The sequence below is a fragment of the Trachinotus anak genome, unplaced genomic scaffold (assembly GCF_046630095.1).
Source record: "Trachinotus anak isolate AG129_WGS33_773 ecotype Australia unplaced genomic scaffold, CSIRO_AGI_Tana_v1 ptg000009l, whole genome shotgun sequence".
NCBI classification, from domain to species: Eukaryota; Metazoa; Chordata; class Actinopteri; order Carangiformes; family Carangidae; genus Trachinotus; species Trachinotus anak.
The window spans coordinates 14,402,376-14,425,399 of NW_027273860.1; the positions used below are offsets into that span (position 1 = coordinate 14,402,376).

At 41.8% G+C, this 23,024-nt stretch overlaps 1 protein-coding gene across 1 annotated transcript in view; it reads left to right on the forward strand.

Annotated features, from left to right (window-relative positions):
• ofcc1 (orofacial cleft 1 candidate 1) overlaps positions 1 to 23,024 on the forward strand; it is an 89,124-nt gene that overhangs the window by 9,188 nt on the left and 56,912 nt on the right. Inside the window, exons 6-14 of the mRNA XM_071485920.1 lie at positions 3,634 to 3,858; positions 4,141 to 4,238; positions 5,642 to 5,728; positions 6,077 to 6,153; positions 7,366 to 7,492; positions 12,893 to 13,135; positions 16,358 to 16,506; positions 16,728 to 16,842; positions 17,570 to 17,879. Coding sequence (XP_071342021.1) covers positions 3,634 to 3,858; positions 4,141 to 4,238; positions 5,642 to 5,728; positions 6,077 to 6,153; positions 7,366 to 7,492; positions 12,893 to 13,135; positions 16,358 to 16,506; positions 16,728 to 16,842; positions 17,570 to 17,879 — 1,431 coding nt within the window. The remainder of the gene's footprint in view (positions 1 to 3,633; positions 3,859 to 4,140; positions 4,239 to 5,641; positions 5,729 to 6,076; positions 6,154 to 7,365; positions 7,493 to 12,892; positions 13,136 to 16,357; positions 16,507 to 16,727; positions 16,843 to 17,569; positions 17,880 to 23,024) is intronic.

Here is a 23,024-nt window from a genome sequence, read left to right on the forward strand (position 1 = left end):
GACTCTATTTTCACACTTTACAATGGTGTACTAATAAAAACTCTATGTTTTAACATCATGAAACTAACTTACTAAAGTTACCAAATTTCAACCAGTTACCACAGTATAAACAATGTGCCACTGAGGACTACAGTCTTTAGGTACAGTGTCTTCAAGAGAAGCTCAAGACAGTGAAATCATAAACAACCCAAAACAAAGATGAGACGCTACATTTTCACCGAAAGCAGCACGAACATGGAACAAAGAATAAGACTGGAAACGAACCCTCACAGTACTCAGTGCTTTCCAAGCACAGCCATTGTCTCGCAGTAGGCGTGCCTTTTCTCATTAGCTCACTTTCATTTAAATATGTCGCCAACCAGGCAACATTGAGGTGGTTTAAGATTAGCATTGTTCTGGGTGAAGACAGTCGCACCAGATCCCGTTGACATAATGCACATTTCCCTTGTAATTCCAGTGCACAAGTGATGGGTTTAGGCCCGCTTCAACATGGTGGAATTTAGCCGACTCGTATTATTTGCCATTGTCTCGGATTTAGCTGTACCACCGAGATTAGCAGCCCCATCCATTGTCTTGGAATGTTCATGAAATCCCACAGAAAAAGTAAAGAGGATCTTGGATTAACTGTCTCTCCATGCAATAGGCTAAGAGACAGGGAAGAGAGAGAGAGAGAGAGAGAGAGCTCTTACTTCTGTACTGTTGGAGTCCAACTGTGATGACTGCCAGTTAGTGCTTCACCAAGCTACAACAGAATTCAAGACAATCACCTTTTGCTGTTGTATGGATGCCTCCCACTGGTGTAGGCTGCAAGTCTTCTTTGCAGCTGTAGAACCAGCTCAGTGTACGTCAGTATTGATCCTGACATTTTGTGACTGCTTCTCAGGCTTTTGTCTTTGCCTGTACAGCCTGCCACAAAGCACCATACACATTTCACAAGAAGAGAGCATGAATAAGACAAAATATTAATGAAATGGACAGTGGCCAGTGCTGTAGACTTTTTTTTTTGTTTTTTCATAAAGAAAATCCTGGAGAAATCCCTTGTCTGTCAGTCTGAGATCTTCAGCGCCTCCTTTTTTATCTCAATGAATTCTATTGCTTTGGCTTGGAGATGAAAGACCACAGAACTGGTATTCTATTCATTCTAGTCCTCTGTAAGGCGTTAGGTGCTGATATCATCTTCTATGTGAAAAGCATTAGGCGGTGATAACAGCTCTGGCTGTTACACATATTGGACTGCACACGATGAATACACAGATGCTCAAAGAATACCTAAATGCTTTCTACCAATGAGACAGTACAGCAAAGCTGTCACAGCACACAGCAAGCATGTTAGCTACAGTAGATGACGCTTCTCTGCTTTCACCAACAAATTGTAGGTTACTAACAAGAAACTAGTTCACATACCGTGCAGTGGAAACTTTCCTTACAATGTATGGGCTTGGTGTTTCACTATCTCCTGGGGAGGTTGATGAGTAAACAAAACTTTCTGGTGTGAAGAAAACAAAATTAAAACAAAATTTAGCTAAGAGCCACAACAGCTTAAAAACACTTAAAATGTAACATGTCTTTGTCTTCATCTAAACCTTAAATACTTTCTATGCAGCTAAACTGCAACAGCAAATACATTTTGTCTGAAATGTAAGTGCAACTGGATTATGTTGTCTATCAAGGTGAGGAATATGTGGTCAATTTAGATATTTGTCAGGTTGCAAATATGCAACATATACATATATTTAACAGTAAAATTTTACCAGACAATGTATTTGTTTTCTGCCAGAATATTTTGGAGTAAATATCCATTTGTGTGTGACATTATTAGCCAGTTTGTGGAGTGATGTAGTTTTGGCCAGGGAAGAACACATTCAATTTTGGGGCAGATCTGGATCATTTATTATGAATTAGATTGTTTTTTCTCTGAAGTCTGGTGTATGTTGTTTGACAGTGGCCTTGGCGGAGGTCTGCGCTCTCTGAGTGCCCTCCTAGTTAAACTTTTTATGGCTATGTTTAGGCACTCACAGCACTTGTTTAAGATTAGGGGGAAAATGTGGTCTGGTTTACCCTAACCCTAAAGTGCTTTTGTTTCCTAAACCTAATGACAGACAGGACTCAGGATGCAAACCGCAGTCTCCATCCACCACAATCATGCAGTGTAACCATGTAGTGTAACCAAGAAGTGCTTCAGTCATCCAAAAAAAAAAAAAAAAGTTGCCTCTGATCATAATGTAGCCAGTGATTATGGTTCCTACTAAACGTTTTTGTTGTTGCAGTTTAGTTGTATTGAAACATCATTTCTAGGAGACACGGTTGTATTGATTGCAATATGCAAAGAGATACTACATCTTCCTGTGATTCCTTGCATATATCAGATATATTTGCTCTGTTCTGCAGTGTTATTTAACATGTGGTTGTGCGAGGTACTTATCTATAGTCAGTGTATTACCTGCAGTAGATTCGGATCAGTACGCTCCCAGTTTAGAGAAGCAGCTGGTAGCACCACAAAGAAGCTGAGTTGACGGGGCTATCTGCAAGAACATGCTACAAATGCCCACAGAAGAAAAAAAAAAGGAACCCTTCCTTTAGAACTACAGTTTGTGACCTGGTATTAGTCTGCAGAACAGCTGTTTGAGTCAGATAGAGCTAAGCGTGGTTGCGCTTGTGCGTAGTAATACGGTAGTTCAACATGTGAAAAAAAATGCAATTCCAGAAGAAAGAGATGTTTGTCGGCAAGATGAAGTGGTGGAAATATTCCAAATAAAGTGTACGCTTAAACTGATGTTTGCTTTTTTTTTCTGTGGGCATGTTAAGTGGCTAAAATATGTTTTTCTGATGACCCTGTCTACAGCAGTTTCTGTGTGGTTGCACTGATCCTAATCTACTGCAGGTAATACACTGAATATAGATAAGAACCCCACACAACCCCACATCAAATAACGCAAAGTATCACTTTAACGCAGGTTGGACTTTCCGTGGAATCAAAGTTGTTCCAGTGCTTTAGCCCAGCTACGAAAGCCATCTCTCGACCGTGTGTTGGTGATGGAAGCGGGGCACTTTTTTTTTTTAGGTCATGCAAGCAAATGTCATCCATCTTTGCTACTGCAATTGATGTTATCTTTGTGACTGTTGTTACTACCTTTGCTTCATGTTTTGGGGTTTTCTGATCACAAATTTGTCTCTGGTCAAAGCAAGTTTCCAGCCAAACTATTATACAGTGTAGACCCTACATTGGTGATTAATTTGACTTTTCTATGCCATGCATGTGCAGGGCTCGGACGTCCTCACGGTATCAGTGGTATGATTAAAAGTACAGTTCTGTCTCAGTTTGAATATGTTGAAGACATTATTTGAAGTATAAAAATTCCTTAAGAGTGTGAGTAAATACGATACTATGGTTTTGTGAATGTTCACATTGTACGTTTGAGTGAGTTAGTTCATTGTCCACCTGCATTTATATCTCTATATACATAGCCTATACAAATCAGTTGGTGTGTGGCTGTTTCTGGATGTGCTAAGTATATGCAGCCATCAGCATGTGTATGCATGCTCTGATGTTTATGTGTGCTGATTCACGCGCGCGTGTGTGTGTGTGTGTCTGGTTGTGTGTCTGTGCATGCCCACTGATGTGTATCTCTCCAGGTACGCTACAAGCCTCCAGGGATGAGGAGGTGTTGGAGGTGAAGACGGGTGATCCGGTGCTTCAGCGGCAACTGCTGCTCCACGGTGGTGGTCATGCCTCGGGCTCCAGGCCCTCCCAGGCCTACACCATTGCCAAAACCCAGGATGAGGCTAGTGCTGGGCTGGGAGGAGAAGCTGGACTCGAAGCAGGGAGGATGGTAATGGGCAGAGAGAGCACTCTAAAAAGTAATGCTATGCTTTTATTTGATTTTGTATTATGTGTTGAGGCATTATGTCAGATATGTTAGTATAGAATTACACTATTCAATATAATGTGATAATATAAAATGTATTTTCTTTTTTCATTCTTAATATAAAATCAGTCATAAAAGAAAAAAAAGGGATTGTTCCAGGAAGTTACATATATTTTTCTTTGTCCGTTGATGACGAGACAAAATATTTTGTATAAAGCTGCAGTTATTTTTGATAAACATTTGAACATCTTCTTTTTTTTATTACTTCTTGCAGTGCAGATAGCTGAGGAGGTGATCCCCCACTACGCCCAGCAGCTGAGGGAGCGTGTGCAGCCTGACATGATCACGCTTGGCAGCCTTTCACTGCAGCAGGTCAGGGCTACAAAGAGGAATATCTGTGTCATCATCCCATACTCACCAGCACATCAGCCATGTCCATTATGCTGTGTATCACTGGCTTTGGCTAATGGACATAGAGTGCGTGCATGTGTGCGTGTGCATTCATCTGGTTTTGTGTGTTCGGAAGCCCACGCGTACTGTATATGTGTGTGTTACTTACTAATTTTCTTCCTCTTTCTTTACGTATTTGCTTCTTTGCTCTACTTTTTGTCCCTAACCTTATTTCTCCTCCATTAACTTGATAAAAGTTCTGCATTTCATTTTCAGCGCTCATGGTCTCAATCTCAGCTGAATGCACTCATGTGAAATTAGTTTTTGTACAACATGCATTCAAGGTATTTCAGAGGTTACATAATGCACTCATCCTCATCTCAAAATCAGTGACTTAAACTCCATAATCTATCTTACATATGATATCCTCACATAATTAATATATTTGTGGAGACAGTTCTCCTCCGTCTTTGAACTTTGTTTTGCATATTTGTTTCTGACGGAAGCGGAATTTTCTTGGTTCTTTGCTCATCTCGTGGTCTTTTCAGGAAAAATAGAGCGTGACTACTTTCTTTTTTTTTTTTTTTCCCCAACTGAAGAGTAGGGATTTTGTGAACTAGCGTTAAGATATGAAGCTTCTTTCAAAACAAGTGTTTGTATTCCATCAGTCAGAAAAAGAAAGAGTGGAGTGGATACAAGAGGATGGGGTTTCCATTGTGTTGGCAAATCTAGATTGCAAAGAAAACCCAAACATCGACTCGTGTGTAAACAGAATACAGAACTTCTATCCACTGTATTTATAGTCATAATCTCCCTTGAAAGGAGAGTAGGAGTATCAAATTACGTGGATAGAAAGTAAACGTAATTGGGAAAAAATGGTTCAGCAATGTCTTACCCTCAATTGGAAGCCACAGCAACAGTTGACTCATCCTCCCTTACTGGATAATCAGCGGCATCTACTGTGTACTGTATCAGTATTGGGATCAGTGTTATCTTATTCTGTCACAATATGTGTGCGCTCTCCTACTGTTTCCACACCCACCTCCCATTGAAAACACATTATCCACCAGAGATTTCACATCTATTTTAAAAATAATAGTGTTTTTCTTCTTTCTCTATTCTGCCGTACAAAGCCTCTACAGAGCGAGACGCTGTCACTTAACAGTGTCGGTGCGTCTGAATGGGGAGAGTGAATGTGCTGACTGAATGTATAACTGGCAGAAATACTCATCAAACGCTACATGTCTTTAGGGTCTGGCTCAGTATAGATTGCCTGCAGATTGCAGTTGCTCCTTGTGCTCAATTCTGCCATTATGGAGCTATGCACTGTTTTATAAAGCTGCATCCAAAGAAAGTGTGCATGTGTATTTACATGTTTTTTTCAGCGAGCGGCTCAAAGGGGACCAGTGAAGAGGAGACAGTGGGCTAAGAGAAAGAAGAGAATAATGGCTTTCTTTACTGGGAATGTTAAGGTAAAGATCCATGTGCTCTATGTATGCTGTATGAAGGATGTGTTGATTATTTAGTTACAGGTATAACCGCCCTCAGGACATTAACTTTGAGACTAAATACTGAATCTTTCATGAGCTTAACACATTCATCCAATCAAATTTCATTTCATAACAGAAACCCGCCAAATTCCTGATGCTTACGAACTTAGCTTAAAAATATGTCATCACAGTCAGTCACAGAAATTAACATATTACAATATAATTTAGAGCAATGTGATTTAAATTGAAAATGCCAATTAGCTGATAAAGTTAATGATGGTTTAACACATTAACTGTGTATGCTAACATATCCAATTTAATATTTCAAAGGATCCCTATTCACAAAGAGACTCTGACGAAGCAGGAGGAGAGGCACCACAGCCCAGGCTGAACACACTGCTTGAGTGGTAAGTCCAGCCCATTTCATATTTCTCTCCATATGTACAATTGATGTCACATGACTGTAATCACTACTTGTGTGAAAACCATTTATATTCCCACTGACATTCGAGAAGGAATGTAATTCATATATCCTCTGCATGGTTTCTCCTGTCGGCAGAAATTGCATTGTGGGTAGTTTGGCTTGAGGGCACAGAAATCTGTCCATGTCATTGGAGGCTTGGAGGCACATCAATTCTTGGTCCATCCACTTTAGGATCACACATCACATCTCATAGCGAGAGCCCCACAGGCAATTCGCTTAGCATGTTTAGGTTTTTAGTAATTATGGACTACCATGCAGGATGACATGATAAAATCAAGAAACTACTGTACACATCAGTATCCTCTCTTGTGTTTGGTTGTTTTATGGGTGGGTGGTAGTCAGACACCAGCCTTGTCAGATGAATGTGGATCGGAGTTTGGCAAGATGACCTCCTCTCGACAGCCTTGAACCCTGTAAATTCCTTCTGATATCAATGGTGGGTGGCTATTAGACATGGGAGACTTTCTATGCATCACCTAGGGCTACATCTGCCTGAAATTGAATGAGAAATGATTTCACTTTTTTCTCTCCCCAAGCCTATGAAGGAAAAAAAATAAATAAAGACGAGAGACGTGGAGCTGACTTGTGGTTTTTGTAACAAATGTGTAATTCATTTGTTTCCACTGTTTCTGATTTAATGGAGGTCGAGTAATTGCATTAGGAAGCACACTGTGCCTTGTTGTGAACTGATGAAAGCACATGTAATACTTTTGATAGGCGAACAGAGAGGAGGGAGAAAAAGGAAAGAAAGACCCAGTGCCTGCCTTTGATGCCGAGCATTTATTTGCTGAATTATCCTTCCTTTTACAAGCATCTTATCCCCAGTCACAGGCAGGCCAGGGCCCCTGTGATATTGCTTTATTTTGAGGAATTAAGAGAGGTGGCGAGGAGACAGAGCGAAGCAACCGTTTATTACATTACCACTGATAAGATTGAAAGGCCGAGAGAGAGAGAGAGAGAGAGAGAGAGAAAGAGAGAGAGGGGTGGGAAGGTGGGGGTGGGGGTTGTTGTGGTGTTATTAGATTGAGCTGATACAGAGTGGAACAACAGACCAAAATGCAGGTGGCTGTTAACAGGGTTAGCTTCCTATGTTTGTGTGTGTTGTATATACGTGTGTGTTTGTTTGTGCACGTAGCAGCAGAACCATCGAAAGCCCGTCACGCAGAGCGCTGGGGGAAGGCCAAGAGGAAGCCGTGGCCAAATTCGACCAGATGACAAAGCTCCCAGAATCCTCCTTTTCAGCATCGCAGCCCATGTGGCAGGTAAGGTCTGTTAGCCGGTGTGACTGCGGACTCAGAAACATATAGGAAAAAGAAAGATTTAGGAAAAAAGAAAGCACACAAATAGGAAGTGACATATCCCTTAATCTCCAAAAGGGTTGATTCACAGGAGAAGATATTGGTCCTGATGTGTTTACAAACCTTTAAAAAAAAAAAAAAAGGCAGGGTTGTTTTTTTCAAAAACAGTAAAATGATGAAATTATGTGAAATCCTGTGATGAATGGGACCTGAAGTGGGAGGTGGAGGTGGGAGAACCCTAAGATCCGGTGTAGCAGTGCAGCGGGGGAAAAATGACTCACCTCAAAAATAATTCCTGAATTGATTTACCGTACAGTAGCTAGCAAGACGGTTAGCCAAGTTGCACATAAAACAGCTATTTGTTGAGCTCTGTTTGAAACATTAGCATTTTAAATTAGCTACCACTTCAGAAAAAAAAAGCAACTCCATTTATGCTCGCTGCCCTTCTGTCGCTAGCTAGGTGCTGACAAAAAGGACAGCAACCGCGAGTTTATCGGCGTCTGCACGTGATGACGTCAGGTTCAGTCGGGAAGCACTTGTAAAGCCTGGCTGTTCACATTGGACGTGCATTGCCCCATGCCAGTCAACAAGTGATTCTGCTCTTCTCCTTTTTTGTAATCCCACGAAGATCTTTAGAACATCCTCATGTATTTATGCCGTAAAACTGAGTTGTGTTCCTGGATGTCTGTGTAGAATCTGAATATGACAGACATGAAGAAATAGAAGCAGACATGCAGCCGGTGTGACTACACACTCATTTCTTTCCGCAACCTTACAGCAGTGTGGCGTAAGGTTGATGAATGATTTTGTATTTTTGCTAATTCTTGTAAATTGAAGTATGTGATAGCCCCAACACACCGAGAGCAACACTGAACAGCAGGCAGGCATGGGTGGTGATGGAGTACACGACGGCTTTGTGTATGCTGACTTTTTCAATAAGCTGCATCCGTTTGTTTGCCTAAACGTTTGAGTTAAATTGCCATGTGGAGTTCCAGGTGTGTGCGTCTTAGTGTGCAGGCTGCGTACTGTTCATAAATCTTTTCCCGAAAAATTTGTTTTATTTTTAATTTTATTTTATGTTTACAAGAGTATTTTTTCCAATGAACCAGCGGGCAGAAAACCTTCCTCACGAAAGACAGCTTCTGCTCTGCGTGCGTGAACAGTAGGGATGCGAGCGGACAGCATCCATGCGGGGATTTCTCAACCCTCCATACGCACTTGCAACATCTCGACACTTGCTCACTTGCTGAGTTGACTTTTGAGACTTTGGAGGCAGGGACAGTGGCTGGTGTTTCTGCTCTGTTGCCTGTCAGCGCTTGTTTATGCATATAAGGTCTTGCCATACTGGACTACAGAGTACTGGCCCTAGTACTTGCAGTTTGGAGTTCACCCACACCTTTCAATTGAAGCACTGTTAGGCCAAAAGCAAGTGAAGGATGACAAGCCTTACCTGTTAGCTGTATACCTGGAGTATCTCCAAGATGCAAACGCAAGTGCAAGGAAGTGTGCTGAACAGAGGGCTGCAGAAGGAGTAGCCCAGAAATAGGAGAAGCTACACTGTCATGTTGATGTGGGACAATTGGTGTATCTACCACTACTGTACCAGTGGCTAGGTGACGTAGCCACGCAGCCTCTTCCCACCCATTGTAGGTATGTGGTCAGACACTGAGTTCATGGATCGATAGTTTGTGTTGGAGGAGGACTGACAAGTTAGAAAGCCACAGGGATGAGGTGGTTGAGAAAGTGAGGGTAGAAAGAATGAGACTAAGGAACATCCGTAAGATGTCAGGCACAAGGAAGTGGCAGTATCGGGGAACTAATGACTGCTAACATATGTATGTTTACCTATGTGTACACAATATCCCTGTATTCTTATTACTATCCTTATATCCCTATAAATATCCTTAAAACATTGATAAAATATAAAAATGATGACCAGTGTCTGTAGGTTAGAGTATAATTAAGATAGCAGGCAAGAGTACACTGATGGGTAGAAGCCTCTCATAAGAACAGTTGGGAGCTAAAAGTCAGGATTAAGCTTTCGCTAGGTGAAGCGTTTCAGGAAATGTTCATAGGAGACATATCTGCTTCCTTATTGGTTTCACTAATGTTTTTAAGCCCATAAAAGTGGAAGGTAAGTATTATGTTATGCTATCATCTTGAGCTCTCAAAATTATAGAATTGATGCTGTTCTCTGTGGAGTGCAGTCGGGGAACACCAGTAAAGAAAAGGGATTTTGTTTTGTGTCCGGTCCCATCATTCATGACCAGGTAACATGTTTAAAGATTTTTTTCTTCCCGGTGTGGTTGCTGTCTGTGGTTTTATGAATCGAAGTAGGAGGAAGAGGGAGTCTTTGGAGGTGAAAAAGGGGAACAGAGAGAGAGGAGAGAAGAGAAAACCAAGTGGCAAAGAAGGAAGCAGCAGCTTTAGCGGTAGCATCTCCAGCTGTGGGAGGAGTGTGTTGTTGTGTTGCATCTGGGGAAGAGGCTGCCATGCCACCGTGCTGGCTTAAAGATGTAATGAATCTTCAGTCGGGGGCTTTCCTTCCAGGGTGACAACTGGCTTTGAGGAAGGTTGTAAATGCAGGGGAGATTGTGGTATAATTCCTCAGACTGGCATTTGTGCCCCCCAGTCACCATTCGATTATCTCCCAAATTGCTGTGTTTCACTGAGATAAAGATTTTTTATGGCTTGCTGACTTGAAACAACCGGCGCAGGCAGAATAAGGGGCAAAAGAGGGAGAGGGAAAGAGAGAAAGAGAGAGAGAGAAACCAATGGCCAAACCTGCCACGCATAGTAATTTCCTTTGGTAAATGACAAAATCTTTGTTTATATGACATTTCCCTAAAATTACTGCAGCGAGATGAATCTGAAATATAAAATGTCACATTTGGCATGCAAAACTATGAAAATATATTTCTGTGCAAAATTCATGGAGGCATTTAATTTAGAATGTGTTTAATAACTAAGGCAGCCTGCATCAGTAATCCTGCCTGGAGGTCCCAAAAAGATTGTCATATTTATTCTCTCCTTTCTTCACCCCCCTCCTTCATTCCGAAGCCAAAAAATTTTAAGGGTAAATGTTCATTGTTAATTAAGATTTACTAATTAAAATGAAAATAATTAACGAGAGAGCTTAATCTCTGAATATTAGCCCATACTTAGAAAGAAAAGAAGTTTTTGTATGTGGCATTTCCTGTCTCTATTAAGAGTACATTTTGTGTGATCAGTCAATGTGTGGAAAGCCCTGAAAAGATATTTCAGCGAAAGGACGGCCGCTTGCCAGCAAAACCACGGAGGATCCCTTGCTGAAGCCTTTGATCTCATCTGTAGGAGTACTGTAATGTTATGGCACTTTAGGCACTACTCAGGCTTGGGGCAAACAAACCACCTCTGATATGGAAAATTGGCTCACTCCACCTTTTACCTTCGCCTTGCTGTCTTGACTGTCTCTTACGATGCCTATGCAAGCATGAGGGCTGGATAATAACAATACCTCTTAAAGACATAGTGTACATTGGACACTGCTGTGATGTTGTTATTTTTTATTTCTTTGCCTCTTTCTTCTCCTTCCTCCTCCTCCTCATCCTTTCTCCAGTCTGCATGCACGCATTTCTTTCCAGTGATGGGGTGTGAGGGCCCGCGTCACCCCCTCCCAAATGTGAGCTGTGTGGGCTAAACTGCTTTGCCACCAGTTATACTAATTTCACTTTTGCCTAAAACGCTTTAGTTGTTTTGGCATGCAAAGATGCTCACAGTGGGGAGATTGAAGGCATTACTGCAAGGCTCAGCACCTCCCCCCCACCCCCCTCACAGACTGGCAGAGTAATGGCCACCGCCAGCTGCTGCTAGGTAAACGTGTGTGTGTATATGTGTGTGTGTGTGTGTGTTTGTGTCTGTGACAGGGAGAAGAACACTCTTACATTTTTGGAGACAATATTGTGCAAAAATATACTGTAAAACAAACACTGGACACGGTGTATGTGTGTGCGTATGAGCACAGGTAACCTCTGAGTGCTGCTACTAACTGCATTGATTAGAATAGAAAGGCTTTAATTGCCACACACTCAAACTTTGCCCTTGGGAGTTGATCAACACAGTGTAAATTTGAGCACATAAAATAAATGGGCATTAAGAAATGCAACTTGAATAATAAAAGAAAAATAAATGCCTGCACTTAAAGGAGCTATTTGTAACTTTTGCCATTGCTACATAGCTAGCGTTAGCATTAACAGCTGTTTACTTATCAATCTAGAAGAGTTACTCACCAAGAGCTGTCTCCAGAGGTGGAAAGCAACGCCAAGGTTAACTCTTGTCTCTGTCACGTCTTTTCGTCAGCTGAAGTTAGCACGCTAACCAGCTAGCCCCGGCCTGTCTCATCACTTTCTGATAGCGACCCACAATAGCCTCCAATCTGCCGTGAAGATGTGGCAGCCATGACCAAAGCTCTTGTCAAGCGACAATCACCTCTCAAAGTTATAATATCTATTATAGGTAGCTATGGTACTGTACTGAAGCATCATTCTTGTGACATCCCTATATAGAACGAATCAGTAAAACGTTCATAGACAGCGTTGTTATTTTCTGCCAAAATACCAGGTCTTGTAGTAACTACAGCATTATTGAACTCTTTTATTATGTCTAAGCCCTCAACATATTTTTTTTTTACATTTAACAAAAAACAATGATTTCTCTTCAGTCTTAACCAAAGTGCTTTTGTTGCCTAAACCCACCCACAGACAGGACTGTGGATGCAAACCTCTCTGGTGCTGCAGACATTTGCTTTTTACATCCGCCTCCACCCCAGTCATGTCATGTAGTGATTCATTCATTCAAAACAGGCATAGACTTTGATTGTAATGCAGCCAGCCAATCACACTTTCTAAACAAATGTATATATGTATATAACAGCAGTCTGAGTGACACGGACACTGTCTTCTTACACCATGGCCACACTTTCTTAACTCCAGATGTGCATCCTAGTTTTTTGTTCATTATTTCATGGTATGGTTTGCGTACCATGCAGGAAAAGTGGGGGAAGTGATAAGTAAACTTCTGATGGAAGCCATGGTTCATGGGGGATGTATTTGAGATAACATGATTGTTGTCACAGTATTACCCCCACACTGTCAACAATGTGTTTGTCTTAGAGGCAGGTGAACTATTTACTTTCTCAGGTGTGTGTTGTGGTAAATGGCAACAGCCAACTAACAGACACGACCATATTAGGTTAACATAGTTTATGCCGTTGCACACTGGCAACATTTGCCTGCAAACAAATCCTGAAACTCTAAATATAAGGTGTAGAAGAACTGTTGTTAGCATTTTGCACTCCGATCTTATGTTCTGCACTTTGTGTTACAGGTGAACCAGAGCACAACTCCCCAGCCTGTGGAGGTGTGTGTGTGCTGCCTAAGAGCCACCAGAGACAAACTACCCAGGGGCCTCTACGCTGTCAGTGTGGCCTTGAAGAGCCGTCTTGGGGTTTCAGCCCTAGGCTCGTGTGGTAAAAAAGAGCAGCAGCAATGGACTGTGTCCACTGAGCCGATCGAGCATCGGGGCCACTTCTACGACACTGACCTGCACATTAACCAGAACCTGTTCCTGGTGAGGAAATATCGAGCAGAAAATATGAGTATTTTAGGCTAAAATACAGTCCAGGAGACATCATGACTGCCTTGTTGTTTAACTGAATTTAGACAAATTGATTAAAAACATAATGAGTTATAACTTGGATGTAATTATTTTCACAAAGTACAAAAGAATGTCAGTTGACATTCACAATTAAAGATGCAGAATTTAGAGACACTAATATGTTTGTATTCAACAAGGAAAGAACAGAATCAGGTTGGGATTTGAGATTTTATAGAATTTTATTAAACAAGGACCCTTTTATTTATATGATGTTTGGACAAGCTGCTTTGCATGTTTGGGTTCTTTTATGTTTTGCTAAAACAAAAAAAAACAAAAAAATATACATATGTATATATATGTGTGTGTGTGTGTGTGTGTGTGTGTATATATATATATATATATAATCCATTTTATGGACAATTTCTATAAAATCTTAAAAATAAACACTTCCCTCAGATAGAAGCAAACAATAAAACAAGCGGTGCTAATATGACAGAAGCTACCACGCTGCATATTTAGTTTTTGTTTTTTGCCGAGGTATTTCCAAATCCCTCTACCTCTTTCTGTTTCCCATAGTCTCATCAGATGCAGTGAAGATGGAGCAGATTCTAGACTGACTGGGTTATGAGGAGTTATATTACTGTAAAAGATGGCATATGAAAATATGCCACACGCAGCCTCTAGGTTTTTCTCTGGGAATCTCCATATGAATAAAACAACAACTTTTCAAACATGACATTTAATCCATGCATGTAAATCAAACCCAAGATCAATTATTCATTTATATAAGGAAGTAATGTTTTATTGGAATTGAAATGAAGTACAAATGCAGTGAAAAATTTAGTGTCTTTTCTACATGTCTTTGAGCATATGTAACTTAGCTGTGCTGGATTGGGGGTTGGGGGCAGGGGTGCAGCTGAAGCTGGGTGTTGGGGGGCAAAAAACCCAGAAATAGATAAATTATAGAGAATTAACTCATATAATATTTTCAAAAAAGTAAAGTAAGAAATCTCAACCTCTACTTCCAAAGCATAATAAAAGACATATTTTCACATTTGGTCCTTTTGATGAACCAACTCAGCAGTTTGCATCAGATGAAATCTAAGCACATTTCACAACCACTTTTCTAAACCTCTTCATATGAAGGAAAACATCCTCTATAGAAGCTGCAGTAATCTTAAAAACCAAATACACATTTTGGATGGTTGATATTGACCGGTAGATTAGGAATCCTTGTTTGTGTTTATTCACTGATGTGTGCAATACAGCACAAAAGACTCACAAGAGAAACCTTAAAACAGAAGGCACTTAATCCAGTGTCCCTCCTGATCCCATAGAGTTTTGTAGCGGCTCAGAGAGGGCTTCGTCAGTGTTCTGATGGCAACTCTAAAGGCCTTAGCTGGAGCATTTAGCACATGTGGACACTGTCAATGTGCTGGTGGGCGTATTCACTGCTAGAGCATCCACATAATATTGTCTCCAGCTCCCATCAAACATAAAGGATGGGGTAAAAGCTGGCATAAACTGAATGCAGACCTGGGATCTGATTCAGGGGTAAAAAAAGGTTTAAGTACGGCATGGTAAATGCCTCATGTCACTCTTCCTTTCCTCCTTTCCTCCACAAACCCTCGGCTGCACTTTATAGACAAACCTGTTGTTGTTGTCCTCATTGATAGTGGTGGAAACGCTGATCAGATTTGTCTGAGACTATCAGGATTGGCTTGGGTGTTTTCTCTCTCTCCTGTTGCCCACACTATAGCATGCAATTTCGGGAGTGCTTGCAGTGCCTTCGAGGAGGAAATGAGGAATTATTGATGGTAGGAGGAAGCCAGGAGCTTATTTTCCTTTCCTCCCTCTCTCTCGCTCGCTCTTTTTTTTTTTTTTTTTTCATTCACCCTTTGCTTTGTGTGCCTGGCTTTGGATTTAGATACAAACAGTGTGGATCAGTTGGAGATGTCTTGGATATGCTGGGATATGAGAAGAGTTGAGCCCACAGTCTTTGTGTAGTTTTTACACCAAATGCAAAGATGTATAAGATTCCAAATTTTAATTTGCAAGGTAGGGGAAAAAAAAAAAAAAAAGTTCTAGTAAGTATGTTTTGGGATCCATGATTTTACCCTTTTTTAATCCCTTGTCCTATGTTTTAGTTACTGAGCAAAAAGGTTTAGACATTTTGACAAAGCATTTAACCATCCTCATATTTTCACCTCGCTCCTTTTGAGAACATTCACTCTTTTTTTTTTAATAAATGAGAAAACATCAGTCTCTTTTGAATTAAACAGGATATATTTCTCCTTCAGCCAGCAGACAGAAGAAGAGAAAAAAAAAAACATCTGATGCACCTCATCCAGTCTTGGAAACCTCACAGTAAAACCTTGCTTCCCACATGCGAACGTACGCATGCAGGCGCACGTACAAGCACACAAATTACTATTTATGCAGGTCGTATTTCTTACAGTAAATGAATAATATGGAATACCCTCAATAATATTATGCCATAAATTTGTGTCCTGAGTCATACAGCACTGCCCATCATTTCACAGGTGCATACCAACAGCAGCATGAGGGTGGGAGTGATATGCATGATTTATGTGTTAAAACAAATCCTCTGCTTTTTTTCCATTACAACTAATGAAAGGATGAAATATTTCCACCCAGTGATGGATGGAGTGGCACACACCTCACTGTCAGTTCATTTTTAAGCAAACCCACCATTTTCTGAGTAAATACGAATGTTTGCCATTGAGTGCTAAACCGCTAACACATTGCGGTTCATGCGAGATACCTGTAATATCATTAGTTTGATTGATGGTGGCCTCGCTGCATCAAAATCCACCAACTGTAAATTCATAGACTACAACGGCAATCTCTCCTCCACCCTGTGTTTGTTGCCGACAGTCTTTATCACTCCAACATCTCCTTTTAGGCAATTTGTTGAGTTGGACCGGTATGAATGGCAGTTAAGAAAGCTCTAAAAAGAACATGGAAATAAGTTAGAGGAGGATTCAAGTCTAGGATGTAGTTTAAGTAGCTCCCTGAGGGCGCCCGTCCTGTTAGTTACCCTCTGTGTTTCTGTTTGTCATTGGCTTCGTGGTTGTGAGCAAGTCTACACGCGCCTACTCATCATGCGCCTGCAGGCAAGTGCTCACCTAAGTGGAACTGTGAGTGACTTTGTGTCTTTCTATGTTTCTGCAGATCTTACCTGCAGCCCGTAAGGTTGTCCCCTCCATGGTCCTGATATTTCAACTCATCGCGCTACGAGGAGACAGCAGCCACATCAGCACTGTCGTGGCCTGGGGGGCATTTCCTGTTTGTGGCCCGAGCCTCAGCCTGGTCCAGGGCAGGTGGGTCAATGGCGGATCAAAGTTAGCTTTTGCACCTCGTGTACTTTGTGTTTTGAAAAGTATAGAGCCACTTAACCACTATGATTACTAGGAAAATACGGCACATGAAATTGCATGAAATTTAAAAAAACAAAGTAGCCAAACTTGTTGAAGTGAATGTTCATGCTTATCGTGCATCTGGTTGTACAGTGACGACTGCTGGTTATGTGTTGCCAAACCAGGTTCAAAACCCCTCTTCTCAGGGGGGAGCCCAACTCACAACTGGACCAGTTTAAAAAAATTGAAGGCCTCATCTCCTCTGATCTAGACCACTGGCTGTGCAACATGTACTTTCAGGTGTGTGTTTATGTGTGGGATTCGGAAACTTGCATTCATGATTGCGTGCGGGTATAAATTATGGTTCTGAGGAGTTATGAATTTTAAATCATATTCATATGCATGGAAAGTAGGATGGTGGATCTTTATAGATGGTGGGGGGCTGGAGTTTTGGATTTTCTACGATACAAAGCTATTACAGAGAATTTGAAAATTGACCTCAGAGAGCAAACACGAGCCGCGTCTTTACCCAGCAGTTATGGATGCATGTGGGCTGATGCATTGATTAGTTTAGTAAACATATTATTCAAATTAAAAGCTAGAACAAAGCTCTTTGTCTTGGGTCTGTCTCTTACTTGTCCCTTTGAATGTGACATGTTGTTTGTATTACTGCGTTATCATTACAGTTGTCTGCAATTGCTTTGATTTCTGCAGCCATATTTTTGAACATAGCATGTACAATATTCATATTAGTCACATTTATGGGCTTAATTAAATTATTTGAAGCCATTATGACACACTATGACAACTACTAATAGTTAGCTATATCTCACGTATGATCACTTCCACCTGCAGTGTAATTATGCACAGATGCTGTTTTCCCACAAACTATGGTGATGCAATGGAACAATATGAACATAACTACTGATGACATTAACATGAAGAGGCTATATTAATGTTCACTGATCCCATATGTAGACCTGAAACACACACAGACAAACCTACCTCCTTGTTTGTTGTGTTTCAGGTGAAGAAGCTCCCGTCTGGAGCGTCTAGGGGGCCAGAGCATGGCGTCGCTGTACCGATACCCCCTGCCAACCCCCAAGTCATACCCCAACTTGAGGTTCATCATGACCACCCCCAGAGCCAACTGCCACTCCAGCCCCAGCCCCAGCTCTGCATTCAGCCCATTCATCCCCAGCCCCAGCTATACCCCCAACAGCAACCACATGCGGGCCCCAGCAGCAGAGCAGGAGAGCCCGCTGTGGTATATTCTCACCGGGGGTCTCCTCTCCACCTGTCAGCTGATTCTGCTTGCTCTTCCTCATCTCTGCCAGGTAGGGGTCCAATGTTAAAACCCCCAACTATGCCACAGTGGGGAGAAAATGTCACCCTAATGTCACCAGCGTTGGGATGGGAAGAATGGCAGGCATCACTTAGAGCAGTTCTCCGCTGAGGTGAATGTGCTTGAGGGTAGGGTTGGGTACAGACAGTAGACCAAGCTTGACAGACAGTGGTTACATCAAACAAAGGATGTTTTCTCAGTTACATTATATGCAAATATCTAACAGATACACTGTAGGATTAGTGTTTATTCAGGGAAATACAGTATTTGAGCAGCAAGCACAGACACAGATGGACTGTGCTGATAGACTTGTAACACATTCAGATAAAGCTTTTTGATAACTCCCTTTCGATAAGTAAACAAACCCTCTCCAGTATGATGACATTGGCAAAGCTTTATCTAAGCTAATGAAATGACACCATTTTTCAATTTTAAGTGTATCATTTTACTTTTAATGATGTACTATGAAATGTATAATGACTAATATTTGCTGGGACACATAACAGTGCTCATAATACTGTTATCAAGCTATTAAAAGTAAAACGTGTAAATGGGCGGTGTGTACTCTGGCTGACAGGTTTAAACTCTGCTGAACTTTTCTTGGCTGTTAGATGTTAACAACATACAAAATATTGGCAGTCTCTGGCCCTTATTGACACTCAGGGTAATGCAGTTTCATTCAGTTAAGATAAGATAAGATAAGATCACCTTTATTAGTCCCACAGTGGGGAAATTCACAGTGTTACAGCAGCAAGGTGGCAGTGCAGAGAACAGGAAAGCTGCAGAAACTGCAATAACAAATATTTAGAGCGATAAATAATAACAATATTATAATGTACTAAATATATATTTACAACAAATTACATATTTACAACAACAGTAGCTAATGCATGAGGTTGTTACGGTGGTGAGTTGTCCGTTTCTGGTGTGTGTGTGGTTACTGAGCACAGTGTTTGTTGTAAAGTCTGACAGCAGCTGGAAGGAAAGACCTGCGGTATCTCTCCTTCACACACCGTGGGTGCAGCAGCCTGTCACTGAAGGAGCTGCTCAGTGCTGTCAGAGTGTCCCGCATGGGGTGGGAGGTGTTCTCCAACAGGGATGATAGCTTCGCCACCATTCTCCTGTCGCCCACTACCTCCACTCCAAAGAGTCCAAAGTCCTCCCAGGACAGAGCTGGCCTTCCTGATCAGCCTGTTCAGTCTCCTCCTGTCAGCAGTGGAGATGCAGACCGCATCGTAAAAGATGGATGATGCCACCACAGAGTTGTAAAAGGTCTTCAGGAGTGCCCCCTGCAACCCTAAAGACCTCAGTCTCCGTAGCACACTAGCCGCTGCTAGAGCCGATGTAGCCGTTGCAGACTAGCCATCGTTAGCTCGTCCATCTTATTGGGGAGAGATCTTACATTCCCCGAGATGATGGAGGGGAGAACTGGTTTGTACCGTCTCCTCCTGGCACGTCGCTCCCTCCCGGCACGACTTCCCCGTCGCGGGGAATGTCGGGTCTCTCCTCGGGCAACACCGCTGTGTTACGGAGTGCCATCAGCTGTTCCCTGGTGTAAACAATGGAGCCATGGCTGCATGCCGGGTCTCCGGACATGGACGTAAACAGAGAAAAAGAAAACAGTAGAGCAGCCAGTACGAACACTGCAAGATTATGCGTGTCCATAATGCGCAAATAAGAGCAGCTGACCGCTGATCAAAAATACAATTAAAAGTAGAAGAAAAGGGAAAAAAGGGAAAAAAGCTCAACAATGAGCAGAAGCTGCCATAACAGGCTGCCACTCGTGCAGTCAGTTAGTGCCTAAATAAGCAAAACTAAGAATATTTTGACATAAATTGTTGCCATTGGATATCTGTGTGTTGATACACTCCGATTGTGCTTTCATGTGACAGTGCAGTAATGGAATACTCATTGTTATTGTTATTATTATCATTATTATTATTATTATTATTATTATTATCATCATCAGCTTATTTCTTACCTTGGTAGACATTGCATTGCTAGATAGCACATGTTATATTAGATAAATAGATAGAACTCTGAGGTCTCATTTAGATCAGTTTTGGTTTCTTTCCTTGAGTTGTCTTGTACTGTAATTTGATTACCTTCATTTCATATGACAGAACAGATGATGAACTGATGTGAAATAGAAAATGAACCACTGTGGTGACTGCACAGTGGGTTAGTGGTTAGTGTTTCCTTACAGTAAAAATGGTCTTTCCATGTGGAGCGTGTATGTTTCCCCCACGTCCATGAGATTTTCCCTCTGGTTTCCTCCTACAGTCCGAAGACACGCAGGTCAGGTTGATTTGAAACTTACATTCCCAGGTGTGAATTTGATTATATTATATTTTTCCAGAGCATGCTGGGATAAGCTCCATTATGATCCTCAGCAATCCATCAAATGCGCAGATTCTGATGTGGATGTCCTGCTTGTCAGGTGGTCCGGGAAAAGGTCACACCACAATTGTAACCACATCTAGAAGTGGTTAATTACTTCTGTTAATAGTATCAGTGTCCAATTCTTCATTTTAAAAACACACTTTCCCACCTATTTCCAAGTCATCCAACATCGTGGTCATAGCCAGAAATCAAATACAGGCTCATTTGGTATTGATCTACTACAAAGACGACTGGCTAGCTTCTTTGTTATTAATACATCCCTCTTTTTTTCCTTTTCTTTTTTTTTTTTTTTTTTTTTTTTGCATGCACAGCTCATCTTTATTTAACAGTCCTCAAAAGTTTCTGGGGTGCTCTGCTTTAAACATCACACAGGCTTTTTAATTACAAATGAGTTGTGACAGGTCTGCTGGGTAGCACCCTGGCCCATTTTAAACATGATGCCGGCTGACAGCTTGGCAGTGTTCTCCCAGCACTGAAACATGTGGAAGAAATTGGTCTTTTACATTTCACAGCTTGTCGCTTCCTCCGCCGACTGACCTGTGACCCCCCACAGAGATCCTAACGCCCACAAGGGAAGTGTCCCCAACAAACTGACTGCCTTTCCAGAGAGAGAGGGAGAGAGCGAGGGAGGGAGTCACTCACTATGGGAGATTTATGTTCTGCCAGACGAGGCAAAAAAAAGTACTAGGTCTCCTTAACACACACGACTGCACACCGCATACACACATCATCGCAGCCAGGTGAAGAGGTTGCTTGAGAAGTGAACCCGATCCGGAGTGAAAAAAATGGATCAAAAGGTGTCCTGCACAGCACCTCATCCACACTGTTCCCTAAGACAACCTGACGTCTGTGCCTCATTTGCATACAGATCCATTCGCGTTGCATTACCTCTGGAGTGAATTACGGCGTTCCGATGAGGAGATTATGAGAAGGTTGAAGGGAGCGATTGGACAGACAACTTTAACCCCGCCAAAGATGGAAATCCAATTCAGCGAGGAAAAGAAGAACAAATTATCCCCTGTTCCTCAGTCCTCTGTCAAGTCTGAGGGTTTCAGGCATTTCCTTCCCATTTCATGCCCTTCTGTTTCTAATGTGCGCTGTGTGGAGATCGCTTTCTCTGTGCATGTGACGGCAGGATTTTCGTCATTACCCATTTGTCTCAGAATCAGGACAAGTATATGGAGACCTCTTGTCACTGCGATAACGTGCATACAGCAGAGCTTGACAGTAAGACTGGAAGTTTGTATTCCTGAGGCCTTAAGTTAATTAATCCCCATTGAAAAATCGCAGAGCGTGGTGAGGTGTCTATTACTGAATAAAACCTGACATCCCACTCCGAGATAATAACTGACAGGTTTTGATTGGAAAATCAGAAGATTACTGTATGTGCTGTTGTGTGGGCATTGATGCTTTTGTGTGTCATTAACTGATCGTAATTACCTGAGTTGACTCGTCCAAGCATACTGCAGTGTGTTTGGATTCTTTACATGGAGATTAGCTAGAGGCACACTGGGTTAAGTGACCTTTCACATTAACTGAATGATCCAGTTACATTGGGTTTGTTTGAACCCAAATGACTAATTAGATTAGCATCTTGTTTCATGATTGCCTTTAGTGGATCACCATGAGCACGCATAGGATTCTGCTATACTGTATCACTGCTTCATTTTTAAAAATTTTATTTATTTTTTTAATTTTATTTATTTATTTATTTTTATTTTTTTACAACTACATCGTAACATCCATCCCCTTGAGCACAGATGGTGATTTCGAGGATTCCTCATCTAATGTCTTCTTTGGAGCGCTGCCCTGCACTTTCAGGATGTGATCCCCTCCAGGCCGGTCCCAGTCATCAAGAGTTTCAAACCACAATGTTACATCATACCCTCTCAATCAGTCGCACTGTGCATCTCACCAATTAATTCAACAATGTCTGGATTCCGACTGGATGGATTCAACCTTTGAAGCCTGTTTGCAGACATGCACATGTGAACCCCCACAGTGGGAGTAGTAAACAACGCAAAAGGACCACACGTGGGGGACAAATACAGAGCGTATGGGACAAATATGCCCAAAAGTGCCAGTTTCTTTCTTCCAAAATGAACTGAAAGTTCCCAGTTTGTGTGATTACACAAGTGCAGCCTGTGTGGTTCAATGAACATGATGAAGACGGATTTGATTTTCAAGGGCGACAGATTTTGCCAGTGAGAGTGAAAATACAGCATCCACATATATACATATTAGTGTGGACTGACTGTTGCTGTTGAAATGCAGTGGATTACAAGAAAATAAGCTCTTGAGTTAAACAACACAAAATCCTCACCGTATCATAGCAACCGTAACATGAGATCCTGATGTGGACTCAGGGGTAATCCATGAGTCACTGACCTTCGATCCCTCTGTAACTTTGGACCAGTCATCAGGCAATTAGGGGCCTAGGTGAGCAAGAACCGCCATCTCGGCCTGGTTGCATCTCAGCGGTAACACAGTGATGGGATCTCGACACTGTTACAGCCTTCAGGCTTTTCTCCCTCCTTGGTCTGTTTTTGTGAGTAAGCAGGAGAGAAAGAGGTGTGCGGAGCTGTTGAGTTATGCATCTGTGAGGTACACTCCACGCTCACTTTCTACATGTACATGTATGCAATATTAATATTTTTTCTTTGTATGCCTTTATGTGTGTGGGTGCGTCAGTGCAGCGTATGCACTGGATGAGTGAGTGTGTGTGTGTCCTGGT